Consider the following 22132-nt stretch of genomic DNA (forward strand, 5'->3'; position numbering starts at 1 on the left):
TAAAGTTTCTAATTTCTGAAACATGTTTATGAATTTTTTTCACTCTGTATTCAAGTTTCTTTAAATTTTCTACAAAATTATTTTATTAGAAATTTACAAAATTATTTTCTACAACCGAAATTAAGTATTTTTTGAAATGGCGAAATGAAGCGATATCAACCGAGCAAGATGAAAATTTAAATAATAACTTTGTAGAAAATTTAAAAAATATTGTACATATATTTAAGAATTGTAAATATTGTAAATATAAAATTTGTTAAATCTTTATAATAATCATATTAATATATTTTTTAATGTTTTATCAGGGACCAATTGGATTAGATGGACCCAAAGGCGATCCAGTAAGTATACAAACTTTTGACTTAGTACTAAAATAACTTTAATACATGAAAATAAACTTAAATTTAAAGGTAATGTTTTTAAGTAGTCAAGATACCAGGTTTCACAGGCCTTAATCTGAAATCCAAATAGATAACAGGGCAAGATTTTGAATACGTAGAACTTACGTCCAAATTTTCGCGATTTTCATAGTTGGAGGGTAAAAATTATCCAAGAAAAACATTTTCAAAGAAATTAAAAGTATAAAACTTTTTTGTTATTTTCGCATTTTCTACAAAATGTTGAAATAAATAAATGTTTTAGGCTAATTCGATGTTTGCAAAATCAATGCCATTGCTGAACGATCGATGCAATGTACTGTTTTCGAAATATTAGCTTCAAAGGTCTATGCCGTCTGAAAATCCAGAGAATTTAATTTCGAAATATGTAGGTCTCACGTCCAAATAAATGTGGCTTTCGTATTATGTGTGAAAACAGTAGCACCGAGTCCTGAATGATAGATCCCAATTTCAAAGATAGTCCCAAGATAATAATATGTAATGGACCCAAATATTTTTTTTGCTAGATCTGCAGGCAGACTTTTGAATTAAACTGTTTGTTAAGTAATCCTAAACAAATAATTGTAATAAACCTCAACCAATACGCTTGATGACCGCCGCAACTGAAACTCTATATAAACTTTTAAATTTAAAATACATACTTAAAGTTTCCAAAAATATATTTGGTTTTGAGTGAATCACACTATGATAACTTGGTTCAAGCTCTTGGGGTTCTATTGGAATCAAAAATTGAAGAGCTTTCTTTTAACCTACACTATTAGTTTTGTAGAAAAAATAACAAATGAGACACATAGCTACAGTCACGATAGTTTAAAATTAAACCCGCCTAGGTTGCATTTGCAATAACATTTTAACTCTATCATGACTGTAATTATCCATTTTCTAATGCATATTTTTTGACTAAACTGAATAGAACGGGGAAAATGAAGTCCTTCAAATAATAATTCCATTAAACTTACTTTTTATGTAGAAAATATGTTCTAATAGAGTGGCTCTTTTTATAATTTTTATAGAACTTACGTTTACTTTAAATAAACTTTATTTCACTTTACAGGGACGACCTGGTGAAAAAGGACAAAAAGGTGAACTTGGCAATCCTGGTTTTGATGTATTTTCGGCAGTAAAGGTAAAAATAATTAATAATACAATTACAAAAACAATTTTCTAAACAAATAAAATTTGGATTGGTTCCTAGAGACACATTAACATGTTTTACAAATTTACCTACGTTTAAAATATCTATTATTATTATCAATTCAACACAATAATTGAGATGATCTAAAATAATGTAACTTTCAGGGATTGAAGCGATCTGTGACCACTCTTAGGGGTGGATCATTAGGATACGCTGAAATAGTGGCGGTAAAGGTATGGGCCATCTTCATAATAAATACTTACCCTTTTTAATATAATTATTGTTGTTTAGTGTTTTGGGTAAATTAATTGGTTTTTGTGTAACAAATAATAGCAACCATAATAGATATCCTTTTTGTAGAGAACATATTGGATGATATGATTTTAAAAGGGTTTTTAATGATAACGTTTTGATTGCATTTAAATATCCATTTTATTAGAATATACATTATACGGGTAATGGCAAAAAACAAGGAATGAATAAAAAAAAATCTATTAGATACTCCATTCATCTTAGGGTTTCACCTCGGAATCTAACGAAATAAGCTGAATTTTTGTAAAAACCTTTATTTTGATAGGACAAATGTTGTCTCAAAAGTCAGATATGATAGCCCGTTCGCCTCCCTAGATATTCAAGGTCAAAAATCTCGAAAATAAATTTTTTGTTAATATTTCGTTTCTTTTGCCTTCAATCGTATTAACATTCATTATAAAAGTTGTAGAGAATCAAATTTTTTACAAACTTTGTCTGAAAGTTTTTGTATGCTGAACCGTTTTTGAAATAGAGGGCATAGAAGATGATGCGCTCAATTTAACGTACTTCCGTGCTGGATCACTATTTATAAATACGGATATCGTAAAGAGGCAAAATCTAATATCTAGGTAATCAAGCAAGCTGCTCCAAAGTAGTAGACAACTGAAAGAGATGTGTCAAGATTCTAATCTTGAAGCTGACGCATCTTTGCCGTATTTATATGATTTTGATAATTTGTTTATTATTATTAATAAAATTTAAGTTTGAATACAAGAAAAAATAGAAAATTTTCTGAAATTTCACTGCATGTTTAAGCGTTTAAAATTTGACAACAAAATTTAAAAATATAAAAATTTTGAATCAAATTATTTACCTATAACACAACAGAAACTTTATTATTTCAGATAAAAATATTAAGAAAATAATTTGAAATAAATTTTAACTTCTACCACTTTGCTTATTAGAAAAAATTCAATACTATGAATATTAATCTGTAACCCAAACAAACAGTTTTTTGAGTTCATTTAATCAGAATATCAACTAATTTTATATATGGTTGAATGGTTAACGCCCTTGGAAGAATTGCAGGTTTTGATTCATGGCTGCTTCTATTTCTTCATTTCGCTATTATCATTTCTAACATCAACGTGTTTTTTCTTCACACACAAAGGATATTTTAAAGACGAAAATACTAAATTATCGACTAATAATATACTAGTTACAAAAACGATTTCAAACCAGCATGGGGTAGTTCGAGAAGCCTTTAATTCCCACCATTGATACTTAACAATAATTTTATAAATTCGAGTATTATTCCAGAGTAAGTTCAAAGTACATAAAATGCATCTTTTAGAAATCTTGCGTAATTCAATCGAAATATCGAATTTGATTTTGATTTTACCGAACAAGTTTAACAAAATTGTGTTTTTAATAAAATACAATATTTAAACTGCATTCCTGATTTTTTGCCTAACCCTTCTAATACTTGAATAAAATATTCAAGTATTTTTACTTAAATAAGCTTTTTTTAAATGATATCAAAACAATTTATTTTTATTATTTTTAGTTTTAATGAACTAATTTTTATTTTATTTTGTAGTGTTTCCAGCGCATGGGTGTTTTCAATTAATTATTGATTAATGTATTTTTGCAGTTTGGTAGAAGGGTTTTTTGATTGATTATTTAATTATAATACATAATTAAATTACGTATAAAAATAGATGCACCATGTTTTCAAATCTCCATTTGGAGATCTGATAGCGATTCTTTCGATTCGTAGATTAGCTACTTTCAATTTTAAAACATTTATGGATGATTTAACATTAATTGAATGATGGTTTCTGAAAATATTGAAAAATATGTTTTAAAAGAAAAAGTATTATTGTCATAAAATGAAAGAAGCTTTCACGTTTGCGTTATTTCAAAATTCTTGTTTTACACCATCAAAATGGAAGGCTTTTAATTTTGCATATACAGTTTTGTCGGCGCTGCTTATCGTATTAATTGACGAGCAGTTTTCATAATGATACAATCAGAGTATAATGATGAGTATTAGGCCCACGAGTAGCCAAAGGATTAGAATAATAAAACTTTGTTCATCTTTTCAACTTTTAGGACTTTTTCTCATCTATTTTCACTACTTTGGTATATTTTAGAAGACTTTTATGTTAGTAGAAGCAGCATTGCCCTTAAAAATGAATAAAATTTCCATATTTTGGTGTAAGAATAGAAACAAAATTTGTGTTTACATATCTTAGAGTATTTTTTGAGTAATAAGCTCCAGAAAGTTTTTTCTCTTTAAAGTAAATTTTCTCGGAAAAACTGTGCTTACGCATAAAATGTTCGAAGTAAAAACTACTATTTTTTCTTCAATTTTGAGGCATTATTCATATTAACCATAAATGAATAAGTCAAATATTAGTTAATTAAATAATCAATCAAAGAATCATATTATGTAATTTGGTTTTGGGATGCATCAACTTAAGCCAATCTATTTATTTTTCACATTCAAAATGTATGCTTCAAAAAATGAAATAGTTGTTACTTGAATACCTTCTAGGGACTACAAGAAGCTGGTCATAATATTTCAGCACAAACAATTATACAATTAAAAGTAAGTGTATTCAAAACAAGCACAGAACACTAATTCAAATTATTAAAAAGTGATTCTAAAACTTCTACACTTCCAACAACTTATTTAATTTCTATTCGTTCTTGACATGAATGCAAAATAGACTTACGAGGGGCTTTTTCACGTATGTAATTTCTTGGTTGAATATTCGCCTGATTCTCGGGTTTATTGAAATTGCAAATGAGCTTTCTCATGAGAAGCGGGTCTCACCATAATCACAATACCTCGTCTTCATGATAATATTCTATAAAAAAGTGTTGGTGGCTTTTTTTCTAGGCCCTATCTTCAGAATGCGCGATAAGAATCATGGTTCCAAAAACCTTCGTCAATGTAGAGGGCATTTTATAAATGATAAAAGGCTGCTACCCAGGTTCCAATTTCTAAACTCTGTGTTCCAAGCATTTAATTTCACATTCTTTCTTAATTGAGAAATAAAGAAGCGTAATGTTCAACGAGTTTCAGCTAGCGAATCAGTCAAAATAATTTATTGTTGCATATTTCGTGAGCTCAAGTGACAGAACGAATATAACAAAGGATAATGTAACTGAATTGAGATTAGACCACTCGCAATTAAAAATGCTAGGAAGAAAATACGTATGTACGGAAGCCTGAATGGCTTACTGGCAATTTATGAAAAACTAGCTTATTTTTTAAATGTGTACTACCCACAAGTATAAAACCAACTTTTAAAAAACTTTCGCTTTCAATAAATGCATTTGTGACTTGTGGCATTATGGAAATGAACCTTTTTGGAGATGTTAAGTATTTTGGCATGTGCAGATTTCTAATTAAATGTTATAATAAACACTTAATAATAATTTTAAAGGTTAGAAATTAGAAATGTGCAGATTCAAAAGGAAAATATCAACAATTAGAGCATTATATTTTTTAAAATGCTAAAGAAAATTTTTAACTAACTACATAAGACAAATTATAAGCATTACCATATTATTATTAAATCCGGACATATAATTATTAATAATTCCAGACAATTTCGGTAGTGTCTAATTAAAGGATAGTCATTACCAATTGACATCTTCAAAAAGGTTCATTTCCATAATGCCACAAGTCATAAGTGCACTTATTGAAAATGAACTAGTGACTTTTTAAAAGTTGGTTTTATACTTGTGTGTAGTACCCTCTTAAAAAATAAGCTAGTGTAGCGCCACTTTGTCATAAATTGACAGTGGGCCATTCAGGCTTCCGTACGTATGTCATATATTCAATTCATATAATATATATTTAGAAAAAATATTTAAAAATCTTCTTATTTCTATTAATTACCCAACGGTCCCGGAATGTTTTCTAATAGCTACTATTTGTATTCTATTGCATGGTTATTAAAAATTTCTTAAAATTTTGTTATTGCGCATTTGCTATTCAGAATTAAAAAATTTTTTTTTAATATTCTGCAAAAGCTCACATTGATATTTCGAAATATTTTTCTTATCCAAGAAACTTTCTCAGTTGTAGTTACTAGCTACTGAATTTAAATTTCTCTTAAAAGCAAATGCGTTTAATACATAAAGTTGAGCAAACTCCTGGTCTTGCAAGTGATAGATTTAAACACTTAGTAAAACTTAAGAACAAAACTGCATTACTGTATTTTCAACTCTTGCGAGACCACTATTTGGTCATCATTATTAGTAAAGATTTCCCTAAATTATATCAATATTATAAAGTCTCGTATTTTATCAAGGGTGAACCAGGAGAACCAGGGCCACCGGGACCACCAGGACCGCAAGGACCTGAAGGATTACCAGGGCATGATGGACGAGTTGGACAACCAGGAGAACCAGGCACACCAGGAGAACGAGGTTTACAGGGTCCATTGGGTCCAATAGGAAAAACTGGCGAACCTGGCCCACCTGGTCCAAAAGTGAGTATACTTTACGTACACTCTGTTATTGCTATCTTTCATTTTTCCTATATGTAATTCACAGGGTCAAAAGGGTGAATATGGTTTAATGGGCGTTGCAGGTTATCCAGGATTACCTGGTCATCCAGGATTACCAGTGAGGATTTTTATTTTTAGGATTTTTTATTAAATGCTATAATATATTCGAGTGGTTTTGATTTTTATATTAATTAACTTTAGGGTTTACCAGGGAAGAACGGTACAAAAGGTGATCGAGGATACCCAGGTTTTCCAGTAAGTTTTATTTATATTACCTAACTGGTTGCTTTTACTGGGATATCCTAATTGAAAGGTTTTTTTATACCAATAATCTCTAATAATTTTCAGGGCAGTTAAAAAACTGGAAATAACATAGCCTAACTAATTTTTTATTATAGAATTTAGTACTAATTTGTAGAAATTTTGAATAATTTTAATAGGTACTAATTACTTCCTTTATAATTGGCTGGAGTTTTATTAAAAACACAAAAAAGGGAAATTTATCATTAAATGTAATTGTGTTTTATTATTTTTCCAGGGAGATAAAGGAGACAAAGGTGATCGAGGTTTAACAACAACTCTCAGCGGTGATAAATTTCCAACTGGAATTATTGAAGGACCACCAGGCCCACCTGGACCTCCAGGTAATAAATTACTTCATTGTGATCTTGGCAAACATTTTAAACTCAAATGCAAAAGTATCTACTTTAACTGCTTTTCAAAAATTAATAAACAAGTTAAAGAATAAATTAATTAATAAATTATTAGGCCCACCAGGAGAAAAGGGTGATATTGGTCCTGTAGGTCCACCAGGATTACCAGGCGAGAAAGGTGCACGCGGAAAACGTGGCAAACGGGTAAAGTATATGCATATTAAAAATTTCTAAATGTCTCATTTTCATACCCTAATTTACCCTAAGTTTTTAGCATTTTGATTTTAAGAAAATATACGACATGACTTTAAAAATAATTTTTTGAATTTGCTTGTAAATATAATCGATATAATTGATATTAACAATGATCAAATTTTTTAGTTGGTGTGGAAATTAATTAATTAACTTAATAAATTGCACATATAGTTCTTTTCTATTGCATGAGGAAATGGTAGTGGTGAAAGTTTTTATAAAATTGGTGACTTTTTCATTGGATAAAATTTCATTCTTTATAATAGACAATTCAATATTCCAATTTATGAACTTAAAATTTATAAATATCTTTTCATATTATCTCAACTCTCTAGGCAAAAACTAGTTATATATTACCAAAAGAATCTGGATTAGAAATATACTTAGAATCTGTAGGAAATTAGAATTTAAATAAGAAAATAATTATATCACAATAACATTAATCTTAGAATAAAACTTCTTAGAACTTAGCTATTCAAATAAAACTTTTTCAGTTTTTATAAGCATTATTTCGAACAGCCGTGGTACCGTCGATATACATAATGCAGACACAAGATAATTATATGTTTATTTTTGTTGTCTACAATTTTTAAGACTTTTCCACATAGAATACATTTTATCTACACCAAAGCCTTTTTGTTAACGGATTCTTAGCATATCACTGTTTGCTTTGCAAATGTATCTAAACTTAATTGCGTTTTTATACCTGATCAAAATAGGGGTAAAAACCTATATGTGAAGGGAAATTCATTAGGATTTTGTCCAATAATGTTAACTCAAAAACTTTTAGCTAAACTTTTTTATGACTATTATATCAAATTAAAAAATAACCTTTCAAAGTTCTTTTGGGCAGCAAGACGTTCTCGTGTATAATACACAGGGTTGAAACTATGCGTCCAAATATACCTAGTTATAGAAATTGACTAAAAAAAAATCGAAATAATTTTCCTCTTTCGATTAGAGTTATTACACCTTGAGACAGAGAAGTGTGTGATTTTGATAACGCTGTACATATAAATCCAATTAATATCTGTTTATCATCTTAAGCTACTTAAAAAGCATTTAAAACAAGTGAAAATAAATAATTGACTGAGTCAACTGTTGAAATACCCTGTATAAACAATGTAATATCAGTACTTACATTATTTTTATAACATAAAAAAGTTTTTTAAAAAACACCTTTATGACGGACTTCCGGCCACTATTAGGTTTTAAAAAATCTTTTTTTTTGTTTTTCAAAAATTTTTCACAAGACTCCCTAGTTGGAGCTACCTAAAAATTTTTAATTCTAGCTTTTATAGTTTTGGAGAAAATGTGTACCTGAGTTTTAGCTTAACTTGATATTTATAAAATATGTTTTCAACAAAAGTTGTTTGTTTTTCATAAGGAACATTTTGTACGTTACATTTTTGTTCTGTTGCGGTTTACAAGGTGGATCCTACTAACCCAAGCCTCACTTGCCCTATGTTATTCATTTACGAGCTCAAACACATTCTGAACAAATTTCAAACCGATTTCTCTTTCCGTTTTTAGTTATCGCGTAGACGGACAGACAGAGAGACGAACGTACGGACGCATGGGTGAATGGACAGATTTGAACTAATTAGGTGGTTTTATAAACACCTATACTAAATTTGTGTTATCATCATTATAATCAATAACTTCGAGCTAAATTTAATATTCCTTGATATATAGATTTTTCAAATAGGTATACAAACTATTAAAAATGAAATATTGCAGAAAATTAAACGTATTTTTTAACAAATTGCGTTTTGTTTTTAAATAAATCTAGTTTAGTAATGTAGGTTTATTCCTTATATAAGTTTTAACTCCAATAAAATGGTAATTTAGCAAACGAAACTTGAAATTATACACCATATTGCAACGTTGCTAGTAGGATTGAACCATTTCTTGTCAGATCCACTATTCCAATGCTTCATTATTAAATAAACCGTTTTCACAGGAGAAGCGCAATGCTAGGGCATCTACCGCTCTATTGTGACTGAAAGAATGAGGAGAAAAACGTGACCTACTTGCTTCCAATATAAATTATCTAATTAATAGTATCTTTGAAACACGATAAAATTTTCTTAAGGACACTAGTAATTTTCCTCAGGACTTTTAAATTATTCTTTTTAAATTCTTTAAGAAAATATTGTTGTTTAAGAAAGTAAAAAGATAATTTGAGTTTTCAAAATCGCACACTTTTTGCCTCCTGTATATAGTTTGCCTTATCGGTATACAGTTTGGCAGCCATTTCGTTAGCCATTTATAATATATGTAGTATGAAAAGTTTTTGTGGACGGCATAAAAGAAAGAAAACAACACAGGAGCATTATATAGCATCACATAGCCAGGCAGGTTTGGTGTGTCTATTGACAGTGATCATGCTTTATTCTAGGCACTGTCTAATCGCTGTCAACAGATACACCAAACCTGCCTGGCTATGTACATGCCATACAACACTACTGTGTTGTTTTCTTTGTTTTATGCATAAGAACGTCCATAAAAACTCTTTTTACTTCATATATCATAAATGGCTAACGAGATGGCTGCCAAACTGAATATATAGTAATAGAAGAAATTAAACGCAAGACCAAAGGCAAATATGACTCTTAGTATAGCATGTTTCCAATATTCTCTATCTCATTCCTGATGCTGAATAGCTAGTTCCGATAAACGAAGGTGTCGTTTTCAACTTGTACGTACTTGCATTTTTTCTCGTCTGTAACCCTAAAAGTTTAAAAAAATATTATACAAAATCATATTTCTCATTTTCCTAAGTTATTCATTTCACCAAATATAAGAGAAAAAAAGTCATGACCTATATTTTGTTAATTAAGCAAAAAAATAAGATGTATCAACATTACTGTTAATTGCATAGCCTAGCCCCTTTATTTACTATTTCTCCACATCATTATCATCATTAACATGAAATTAAGAATTCATTTTTTTTTTTTTAATTATTATTATTATTAAAATTAATTTTTTTTATTGTGGTTCTTGTTTTTCATCCTTGTTTGTACTGCATGAATAATATTATTTTTCTTGTAAATTATTTGAAGCACGTTAAGAGTTTTATTTATTTATTTTTTTTTTTAATTGCTGCTATTTGCATGCAATGTTGATGAGATGATTCGTATAATTTGCATATTGTATTATTTTTAAGTGATTATGATTTATTTTTATATGCATTGATTTTTTTTTTCAATTTGTTGTCCAATAGCAAACAATAAATATCTATACAGGGTGTCCTAAACACCGAACCACCCAGAAAATGAATTCCAAAACGAAAAGTACGTTAACGATTAAAGCATCGGTAATCATCATTTTCAATTGTAATAATTTCTCGGCTAATGTTAGGAAAACTTTAATTTTTATTAAAAGCAAATTTATAGGAAATGAAGTTCACTATATTCTATCATCAAAAGCATTTTTCGATAAGTTTATTATTTACATTCAAATATAAGTTTTTAAATTTTTATTCAAGAAGACAAGTTTTTCTGTAATTATTAGCGGTACAAACTTTGGATATTGATTTTGCGATGAAAACTTTTAGGAAGATTCTCTACTTTTCGAATATTAAACTTTCGTATTGTATGCATGTATGTAAACTGCGTATTATAAATACAACACTAAAGCTTATTATTCGCTAATTAGAGATGTAAAGAAATCTTCGAAACGCCGTTTAGTGTTTCGTTTAGAAATCAGCAAAGATTTAATTTTTTATTTATTTTAAGACTTACTGCGTAGGAAGATTTTTCAGGATCCAAAAAATAGTTTAGGCAACCTTTTTAAAAATAGACTCGGTGCTCGCATTATTATCATATTTATGCATAGTTCTCAGCACTTCCACCAAATTATTGCATTGAATATTTTATGAAACTTTATATATACGCATACGCGTGTTAGGGCAGAGATTCTGTATATATATATATATATATATATATATATATATATATATATATATATATATATATATATATATATATATATATATATATATATATATATATATATATATATATATTTGGAAATTAGTCAAATAGGTTTCGTCGAACCAGTAAAGTTACAAGTATTTAGTGAAGAAATTAGTTTACTCTGGTCAGTTCCAGTTTTGCTAAACGTTAAGATCTATTTTGTGATAATTTAGATATGAAAAAATATTAAGAAATATACCGCCGAAACGAATGACTAAAAAAAAAGGACCAAAACAAAAGGATTCATTCAACTATGGTCTTTAAACACTTATGACCTTTTTCTGTATTACGTACTTCCTTCTACTACATGAGTCGAGTGAATTTTTCTCATTTTTAACATAGAATATATTCCATTTTAAAGTAATACCATCCATAAACACTGTCTTAAAAACGACTTCATGTAATCTACATATTTAAATGAAATATAAACAAAATTAATATTACTATAAACCATACCATACGGGTCTGATATGGTTGGTACCTCCGTATCAATGTTTTTGATACGGCACTCGTTTGGTAAGAAAACTGTATTACAGTTACATTAACTAAACTTATTGTATATTTTATGTTAACATTGCACATCATATCCGACTAAAATTGGATACCGTTTCCTCACAGTGAAAATCTCATGCATATAAAGTACTTCTCTAACGCTATAGATCAAGAGCCGAAACTGTAAAATAATTGAATTAACAACCTTACAGGATGGATACTAAAAAACTGCAAAGGACTTTATATTTTTCACAACAAGTCGTTTGAAAAATTGAGCTTTGGAAATTCAGAAGCATAACATAATAGGAGAGGGGAGGGGGATAATGGTGGCTCAAGGTGGAACCTTGCATTCTTGGAAATTGTAAGTTGATAATATCTCAACAAATTAACGATACTTGATTGGTTTGTGATAGCCCATGCTAAAACGTGCTCAAAAGAGCAACAAGAACAAGACAAACATATTTCAAAAACAAAAAAGGTTAATTGACAATGTCTCATATCTCGAGGTCTTCCTGTGAGTCAATACCTATCGTCATTACAAACATCTTCAATTAATCGAATTTCCGATTTTTTCTTTTTGAAATGAATTTTGTAAGAAAATCTGACGTGATAGAAAGAAATGTATATTCTTTTTGAAGTTAGCATCCAAATAAAAATATAATTTACCAACAATATTCCAAGCACAAAAGAAAAACTGTTTTTAGCATCCTGTGTAATATTTCGTTTACTTCCCCATGCCACCATTTACAATCAGTATTTCTGGTATTGATTACAAATATTATATTAATTGCCTTTATCCGCCTATTATGGTAACCCATTCATCGATCATATAGCATTGTGAAGCAAAGAGTCATTATAGTTTCCGAAATTTCATCCGTAACACTTATTATGCAAAAGTTTTAATGAAGTTGAAGAACTTGTCAGGATAATATTATCGAAAAATGATTTGTATAAAAGTTATTGTAGTTATTAGATATAAGGCATAGCATAGCTCCGAATTTGACTTTAAGTGTCATTTGCAAGATGAAAAGCAAGTCAAGTTGATTTTTTAATGGAACCTTAATTGTTAATAATAGTCGATTCATTTTCTTTGGGCAAAAATATAAATTTTTTGTTTCTTTTTTGACTATTTCTTTTACAAATAGAAAATTGTCATGGGGCAAAAAATGTTGCCATTTATTTTACTAAGCCTCTCAAAATTTTGTATTAGAGTTGCCAAAATCAAGAAAAATAATGAAAATGAAATTAAAAATCTACATATCAGAAAAAAAACGTTTTAAACAATAGTTTCAATGATTTTTTCCCAAAAAAACGCGTATCATATAACAACATCGAGATCTTCATTTTAATAAATTATACTGACGTTCGTTTTACCTTGCAAATGACCTTGGACAAGATCAAATCTTGAGTATCCATGTTATGTTATAATAGTCTCCATAACCTCTTATATGTATTCAGGTCATTTAGATACTATTATTGTGACGAATTGTTCAGCTGTATCGGTGCTTTTAGGATCATGTACATTAGGAAAAATTATTCCGACGTTGGTTACAAAATTTTCTTTGTAAAATTTCTTTTTACCGAAGATAACGCAGCCCCTCGTAATTTATTTTTTTGTCAAAAAATCTTTCCAAAAATAAAGAATCCTTAGTTTTAATCAACCTCAAAATGATTCCACCTACATAATTTGAAACAATTTTAAATTAAAATCAGTAACCTTTTCTCTGACTCTTGCTCTATTAGTTACCTACACTTATATCGAGGTTGTATAAACACTCTGATACTATTTCTAAGTGAGAGATATTTTTTGTATCAACGATATTATAATAAAAAAATTACACTTTATTGTGAGATGTTTCACCTGTTTGTTTATACATATGCAATACAAAAATACATTTTTATTTAAAAAATGTATTTAGTAGGATATTGGACTTTAAACTGAATTTATAAATAGTTGCAAGGACATAAAAGCTGCCCTTGGTAATTTATCAAATTTTTCTCTGTGAAAATTCTCGTAGGTGATGATGTTCTTTTTCTAAGAATCCGAATAATCTTCAATTTAAAGGCAGACTGAATGTTTAATCAAGATAGAAGGTAATAATAAAAAAATTGCAATTTTTAGAATGTTAGCACCAACATTTTCACTAACACAATTATTTTCTTTCATTATTCAATTCTCGTCAAATTAAAATTTAAAAAAAAAATTCTGTTCAGATTAAAAGTAATATAAGAGAAAAGTTATGAGAATTTTCATAGGCGAAAATTTTTGATACTTTAAGCCTTATTAAATCAAAGAAGGATTCGTGACCTATACTTTATGAATGACAACATAGTAAGTTAATGGCACTCAGCCAACTCGTGTAGCTGAGTGCTGAGTTATTTAAATTTTAAAACAACATGGTCAATTGTCAAATTTAATTTTTTTTTTCGTTGTCTAAAAAAAATGTCCACAATTTCATTAATTTCCTTTTTTTTCCTTTTTTAAAATCAAAACTATTGTTTTTGCTCAATTAAAATACCATTTTTACCAAAAAGTAAAGTTTTGTAAATCTTTGGGCAGTATACTATAGTTGTCAAATTGGTAGTAATCAGGTAGCACCTCTTCGAATTTAAACCGGAGTTTCTGGTCTCTGTATATGGGAGATTTTATCGAAACCGGATACACTGATTTTGAAAAAGTTTGAAGAAAGGAGCCACATAAATAATCAATGCATATCGTAGTTGTTAGAATATTTTTTTTTTAATAATTTTAAAACAATTAATAATTGTGAATTCAAAATAAACTTCGATAGAAGTTTATTTAGACAAGTTAATATTATTTATGTATCATCTATAAACATTTAATTAGCTTTAATAATAATTTTGTAATATGTATTAATTTATTTTATTTAATATGTTTAACATTTTTCTATTAATTTATTGTTTATTATTAATATTTATTTGGTGTAATTGTTTTTTTTTTTTTTTTTTACATTTATTAGTTTTATAGAAATAACTACTGCACACTAACCCGTATAACACAAACATAATATAGCTAGTAGCTTTCTTCACGTTTTTAATGTTGAAAAAATAATTTCTACACTGAAAAATTTTTTCTGTTGTGCGCACACGCTGAATAAAAAAGTTATTACTTGTAAGTATTTGGTAATTTTATTATGTGTATAATATTTTCCAAAAATTATTTTAACTATTCTCCCAACTATGTATAGAATTCCAATGAATAAAAGTCGAAAAAAAATCAAAAGCGCGCTCAAATGATACTTTATGGTATCAAACTTCTTTCTGTATGTAAAGAGTTTATCTTGAGCTTTGCCAAGGTCTGCGATATAAATGTGAATTTGGTTGTCAAATTCGAATTTAGTTAACAAGATTTCATTTAGATGTCACCGAGCTAGTTACAGAGCGAAGTTCCAAAAAAAGGGCGATTTTTATTCTGTTTTTAGATTGATTCATATAATTTCAAAAATAAACTTAGGCCTATAAATTCTGCTATACACCTTTCGGACCGGCATAAAACTTTTAAAATCTACATTAAGGTTCAAATAGCAAAGTCAAAGACAAGCAGAAAATGCACTTAAGGAGCTTATATGCCTTATTTCGTAGAAAATTGACTTTGCACATTTTAACTCTTAGAAATGCAAGATTCAGTCACTCTTTTATAACAATTATTTTAGTTTTTATTCTCTCGCAATTAATCATTGTTTTTATTCTCAGTTTCCAAATAAGATATTTTAATTTATAAACTAAAATAGCCCTTTTTGGAAATTTGAATATCTTTAACTCAGTCAGATGACATTATTACATCTAAATGTGATCATCATTCAAAAAGTATATTTATAAAATTGATGAGCGCTCGCAAAATAGAAAAAAATTAATTTTTTTGAACATCTAGCACAACCTCATCAAGTTTTTACGAGATCAAAATTCTGAGAGGAATTCAAAAACCTTTATTCATTGGATTATAAGTAGATTTTTGTATTAATTTAATGTCTGTACTGTAGTTCAAATTATCTTTCGAGTAAATTTTTTTTTTTTATAAAACAAATATTAAAAATGTTTAAATAACGATACTTTTTTATGTTAAAATCTGAACATTTATATAAATTCGGTAAGCATGTCAATCAAAACTGTATTAAATACATTCTGGAAAAAATAGCTATGCAATGCTTCAGTAAAATTTGATATGTCTTTAGGGTTTCAAGGGTATGGATGGTGAGGCAGTAGAAAGAGGTTTACCGGGTCTTCCCGGCCCTAAGGGTGAGACTGGTGATCCAGGTCCTAAAGGAGAAAAAGGCGAAAGAGGTGAACATGGACTTGCAGGTATATACACTATACATACTTACCAAATTACTTCCATGGCATTCAATAAAATGGTTTTGTTCTTGAAAAAAATTTGTTTACCAATATTCTTATCAATGAATTTATTTTAAGGCGCAAGAGGTGAACCTGGTCCAATGGGTCCACAAGGCGAGAATGGTTTGGATGGTAAACCTGGTCCGCAAGGTCCACCTGGATTACCTGTAAGCTAACAACATGATTCCTATTTAAATTATTTCTAATAAGTTATCTGTTTATAGGGTCAATCCGGTCCTAAAGGTGAAAAAGGAGAATATGGTGATATTGGTCCACCAGGTTTGATGGGTCCACCAGGCTTACCTGGACCACCTGGCTATCCTGGACAAAAAGGTGAAAAAGGTGATAAAGGAGAATCGGTATGTCAATATAAACATATTGTTATTTTTTCGCATGCACTAATTTCAATCTTCTTTTTTCGGCTGCTGCTATCAACTGTTCAGAAATACAAAAAACTTAGACGAAGACAGGTAATTAAATTTCTATAAGCTTTTTACTAATAATCAAAAATATAAATAATAAACTTTTAATTTAATAAAATTGCTATTGACTAACATAAAAAATCACGAATGATCTTCCTTTTTCAGGGTGACGGAACAGGAGAACCAAATACAAGCTATGGCGAAATAGTATGTATTTTTATTAAATTTGTAATAACCAAACGATACTCACGTATACTTTTACAGATAATGGGACCACCGGGACCACCAGGAAACCCAGGTATACCAGGACTTCAAGGACCGCCTGGCATCAAAGGCGATCGAGGAAACGATGGAGCTAAAGGAGAAGCAGTAAGTATTTATTGTCATTCATTTTAAATCGAAGAGCTCTGTAAATTGAGCTGTGGGCCATCCTAATTAAGTCTATCAAAACTCAAAATTGCTTCAAAACACAATTTCTTTTATTAAATCAAAAATTTCACACATGATAAGATCTATCATATTCATTATAACAAAATATAAGGAAAAAGTAGTTAAATCAGTAATTTATTTTCAGTCATACTATTTTATAGGCCATGTTTGATTGCTTCGAGGGCAATCAAATACAATATTTATAGTCTTAGATAGGCCCGGGCCCGGCCTTCTGAGCAAACTACGTTCAAATTACCACCCATCAAACAAAGCTTTACTCAATTGTAATAAATTCCTGGTAAAAAGGCAATGATCACTAAAAAACACAACTTTTCCTATCATTCAATGTTCAAACGTTTTTGTATGAAAATGTACTGCTTATGTAATAATTTTAACCAGTTTTCTTTAGTTATTCCACATTTACAAGTTATGAAACATTCACTTTGTTATGTCTCTGAAAACTAAAACCCAACGTTAAAATACCCACATATTTGTGTATAGGTGGGGTTGCCTTTGTGGCAGTTTTTATGCAAGCCCACGGAGTATGAATGAATTAGTCATTAAATACCAAATAATAAATAAATTAGTTAAAAAAAACAAATAAATAAATTAGTTTTTTGAAGGTGAATTATCAAAGGAACCGCGCCATCATTTGTTCCACTACCTAAATTATTAAACTGCAACTTATTTTCAAACTCTCATGCAAAAATCATTACGTTAAGAGAATTTTAGTAAAAGAAAAATCATTACAAACACTCTTCTAATGAATAATTCTGTGTACCTTAAAAAAAATCATGTAATTACATAACCCACATAAAGGTAACATAGGTTACCTTTTTTTGTTGAGGGAATGTATACAGTTTTAATTAAATTTTTTCTAATTGTATCTGATTCATCGAATTTCCATATATCAAGATAAAACTATGTAATTAAAAATTGTTAAGCACAGGAAACTATACATTTTTTAGTAGTGTAGATACATAGATGAGTTTACCATCTTTTTAGACAGAGGTTTATCCGTTTAAATTCGGTGATGAACATTGTATAAATATTCCAATGGGGTTCAATAGGGTCAAATATATTTCGCATGGGTTAGATAAACAAATTAAAAATTTTCTATAAATTTTAGGGTGAAAAAGGAGCCAAAGGTGATCCGGGACCAATGGGATTACCGGTATGTATATTAGTAAAAAAAATTTTGTCAAAATAATTGTTGATCATTCAATTGGGCCAAATCAATATTAAACTATACAACGAAGCATTTACATTTGTTTCTAACTTATAAAATATCTTTCAAGGGTCCAATGGGCTTACGTGGTGAAGCAGGTCGAGTAGGCGATATTGGAAAACCGGGAACACCGGTAAGATCACGTTTTCCATTCTAAAAAAAAACATAGAGCTTCGCTGGAACATTTTTAAATTTTATATCATGATTATTGATGGTTTTTAACACATAGTTAATTTATTATTTGATCAATAGTATTAATTTATTAGTTTTTTTCTCAATGTAGTACATGAAATAGAGATTTTGAGCTCAAAAATTTTAGGGACTAGCTGAAAATTGGTTATGTTTAGTTGATAGGATATATATTTAAAAAAAAAAAAAAAAAACAGATTAATTACTCGAACAATTTAAAAACATTAACTGAAAAGTTGTAACTAACATAATTCTGCACAGTTTCGTTTTTTTTAGACTTCCTATAAGCATCAAAATTGTTTGAAATATTTATTACAATTTTTTAAACTTTTTTGCGGATAACTTAACAAGCGTAAGTAATCAATCATGCAATCAAAAAACTTGTGCTTTTATAATAAAACTTATAAAATAACAATAAAATTGAATTTAATTTTCATTTTGGTATAAACAATTCTTTGATCTTTGGCTAATTTTTGCAGCTACCTTTAAAACCTTTCAACTACCCATAAACAAATTTATTGTGAGCCCCTAGAATCTCTGAACTTAGAGTTTACTTTTTTTCTCTATTGCTTGTGCTCATAGGTAACTAATTGTTTTGTAATAATCAACCTATATATTTTAGTGAATGAAATTCAAGTTAACCAAGAGTCGTTAAGTATTAAAAAAACGTGTGTGTTATTTCCAACATTACAATAAGAAATATATATATTTTTAATGAGTTAATATCACACAATTTACTATTGTACAAAACTTCTAATTAATTATAAAAAAATTTTCTTCTAAAATTTTAACTAATTATATATTTATTATAAGCATATTAATAGCCCAACTTCAGAAAAACCCCGAGAAAATTAATTTTTTGAATAATAATTACTTTTATTCTTATAAACCCGTAAAAAGTCCCCATCGATCCATATGCCACCATAAGTTTTACGCTGGTTGAAAGATCAGGATAAATAGTTTTTTAATATCTCCCTTAGATCCTCTTTTTGCTTAAAAAGGGAAAAATTAATTTCGTAATTAAAAAGCAGAAGACCGAGGAAAAAATAACAAATATTTTTGTATAAAATTTGATTTGAACTTCAAAACTTGTCGCTACGATTTTTTTTAGTGACTATTTGTGAGGTATTTACCACAAACTGTTTTCTGCGACCTTCCAGTCCGCATAAATCGCACATGAATCGCTGGAGTTTTTGTAGTTTCATAAGAATGATAAAAGAAGGCTTTTTTCAATGATCAAGATTTTCCAGAGTTTTTCTGTAATGTTTATTAGTATCAGATAATAAATAATTAAATGTATTTGATTATGATTACTCAATGCTTTTAATTCTTCATTTGATAAACGCTGAGGGTAATGATACGAATTCGGATCTTCAAGTTCAAACTGGATCTTTCAGCCGTTCGTTTTTCATAAAGATCACCATGACGTATAACTCAATATAACCTACTCTCAAGAAAATAATGGAAAAATACGAGTTCGTTTCAAGACACTTTACGATAGATACCAACGATTTTATGAAATATAATGTTTAAGTTTATTGATTGAACTGGTAGCAGGATTTAAAAGACTCCAAAAAAATTGCCATATCTACATATGCGTATCGTTATATTTTATAAAACCGATTTTAGAATTGTTGATCAATAAAGTTCCAATAGAATCAATCCTATAATGTTAAAGCGAAGTTAAAAAATGAAGAATCGCGTTTCAACTGCTGGGTAAACATAAGATATGATACCAAAAGATACGAATTCGCATCTTTATCCACAACATTTAATAAAATACCATATTTTTAGTATTTTTTCGAGCCAGCTTCAGTTTAAAGGTCTTTTTTTAATTGATATTTATCAATTTTTATAAAACTTTGGAATCCTTCTGAACAAAAACCTCTGGTAAATAAATAAATTTTAATCGATTTTAAATTTATGAAATTTCCAACTAATGATTGTAATTAATAATGTACTGAATAAATTACGGAAAGAGATAACTTTTTCATATTTAGAAACATATTTTCGAAAATCTAATTGATCCGTTGAAAAAATAATACAAAAATCAGCTTTATCTATAGGCAATTAAAGCTAAGCATGTTGGCCTTTATATGGCGAAACAATTGAGAATTCCTCTAAATTATAGAAAATGCTAAAAGGCTAAAACAAAATATTTCATTGATTATTTTCCCAAGTTTTATAAAAATTAATCGAGAATCGTTTTCTACATTAAAAAAAAATCTTTTTTTAACATTATTTTCGAAGATGGCAAAAGAAGAAGAAATAATTTACCAAAAACATTAAAGAATGTGCATTATTTATTTAATGCACAAAATAATTCATAATTAAAAATTTATATTGTAAATTACCAAATCGAAGTTTGTTCATTTTAAGTCAGTGTGATGATTTCAGAATAAAGAGACTATCTAAATATGAAAACCGATTAGCAAGAGCCTATATATTTAAATAAAATTTTGATGATTTATTATTACTAATATATTTAATAACGAATGATGGTTTAAGATATTACCGAATCGTTTTAACAATAAAGCAACTATACAATGTGTCGCATTTAAGATGAAGACAATCTCATATTTTCGTTATTTATCGGAATGTCGATTTGAAATTATTACACAGTCATACAGGCGATATTTTTTCGATATATCTAACCATCTCTGGCGTTAAGCAAAATATTAAGACTCGGTCCAATTTGTTAATTTGTAGTGCACTGAGTTTAAATTTAAGATTTCGGTTCAGTATCTTAAAAAATGTGACCCATCACCCTGTATGATTGTGCAAAATTTCAAATCGATATTCATATAAATAACGTAAATTTGAGGGTGCCTTCATCTTAAATGCGAAACACTATAGGTACATATATAAATAATTTGCTTGAAATGTTTATAATAAAAAATGTCTAGATAGTTAGTGGCTTTAAGTCAGCTTACCATAAAATGAACAAACTTCAAAAATTTTTTATTTATTATTGTTGCTTTTGTCTTAAATTACAGTTGATTTAACAATCCAAGTACTACCTAATTACTAATTAATTAACTTTAATGATTGTATATAAAAATATAATCCAAATAACAAATTAATATTCTTATTATCTAAATACCCTACTTACACAATTCGATAAAATAAAAACATTGGATTTAATAATGTGTGTATAACGATGTTTTCTTTAATAACAAACATTCTTCTTGAATTGGGTGAAAATATCCTTTAGTTTTGTATACTTTTTTATCCTAAATCTTGTGTGTATATTTTAATCTCGATATCAAGAAAACATCCCAAATCAATATTGTTAAAGAAAATATATCAAAAAGAAAATATTTATTTGTAACTGACCGTACAAGTGTTATTGCATGACGTTGAGTTTTCATGAAGATCATAGATAAAAGTAGAAATGGAATGGAATGAAAATAAAGACTTACGATTGGTTGACTTAATAAGCTAATTCTATTAAAATTTAACTCAACCAATGCAAGGTTATAATTTATCTCGTTCTGTCTCTATTTATTTCGATGAAGACGTACCGCAACTCAAAACTATTATTAGTTTTGTTATTGTAAAAATTTAAAAAAAAAAAAAAACAACCCAATGATTAAGTCAAAGATTTGAAAAGTATGTAAATGAATAAAATATAAACATTTAATGGAATACTGGCGATTTTCCACAACCACCCCCCAGCAGATTTTCCTTACCCTGCTACATACATGTCTAAATTAGTAGAAAAATCAACCCGGATTCGTAAAGCAGCAAAAACGATAATCTACACATGAGCGCTAGGAGGAGTGTGTAAGGTGGTGCTCTTGCACTCATCTGCCGAGAA

The 22132-nt window shown here is 28.5% G+C and overlaps 1 protein-coding gene across 11 annotated transcripts in view; it reads left to right on the forward strand.

The window, feature by feature from the left end:
- LOC123294299 (collagen alpha chain CG42342) overlaps window positions 1–22132 on the forward strand; it is a 635738-nt gene that overhangs the window by 606464 nt on the left and 7142 nt on the right. For 4 of the 11 annotated variants that reach the window (XM_044875433.1, XM_044875440.1, XM_044875434.1 and 1 more), the window contains 17 exons: window positions 306–341; window positions 1453–1524; window positions 1698–1766; window positions 6117–6296; window positions 6361–6432; window positions 6516–6569; window positions 6853–6958; window positions 7083–7171; window positions 14816–14824; window positions 15885–16011; window positions 16123–16211; window positions 16269–16403; window positions 16488–16514; window positions 16632–16673; window positions 16731–16835; window positions 18025–18069; window positions 18194–18256. In XM_044875433.1, coding sequence (XP_044731368.1) covers window positions 306–341; window positions 1453–1524; window positions 1698–1766; window positions 6117–6296; window positions 6361–6432; window positions 6516–6569; window positions 6853–6958; window positions 7083–7171; window positions 14816–14824; window positions 15885–16011; window positions 16123–16211; window positions 16269–16403; window positions 16488–16514; window positions 16632–16673; window positions 16731–16835; window positions 18025–18069; window positions 18194–18256 — 1320 coding nt within the window. Of the gene's footprint in view, window positions 1–305; window positions 342–1452; window positions 1525–1697; window positions 1767–4345; window positions 4400–6116; window positions 6297–6360; window positions 6433–6515; window positions 6570–6852; window positions 6959–7082; window positions 7172–14815; window positions 14825–15884; window positions 16012–16122; window positions 16212–16268; window positions 16404–16487; window positions 16515–16631; window positions 16836–18024; window positions 18070–18193; window positions 18257–18934; window positions 19345–22132 lie in introns of those variants that run through there. The other 7 variants (XM_044875444.1, XM_044875437.1, XM_044875438.1 and 4 more) reach the window with 7 other exon arrangements.

Source organism: Chrysoperla carnea, chromosome 2 (assembly GCF_905475395.1).
Source record: "Chrysoperla carnea chromosome 2, inChrCarn1.1, whole genome shotgun sequence".
Lineage (NCBI taxonomy): Eukaryota > Metazoa > Arthropoda > Insecta > Neuroptera > Chrysopidae > Chrysoperla > Chrysoperla carnea.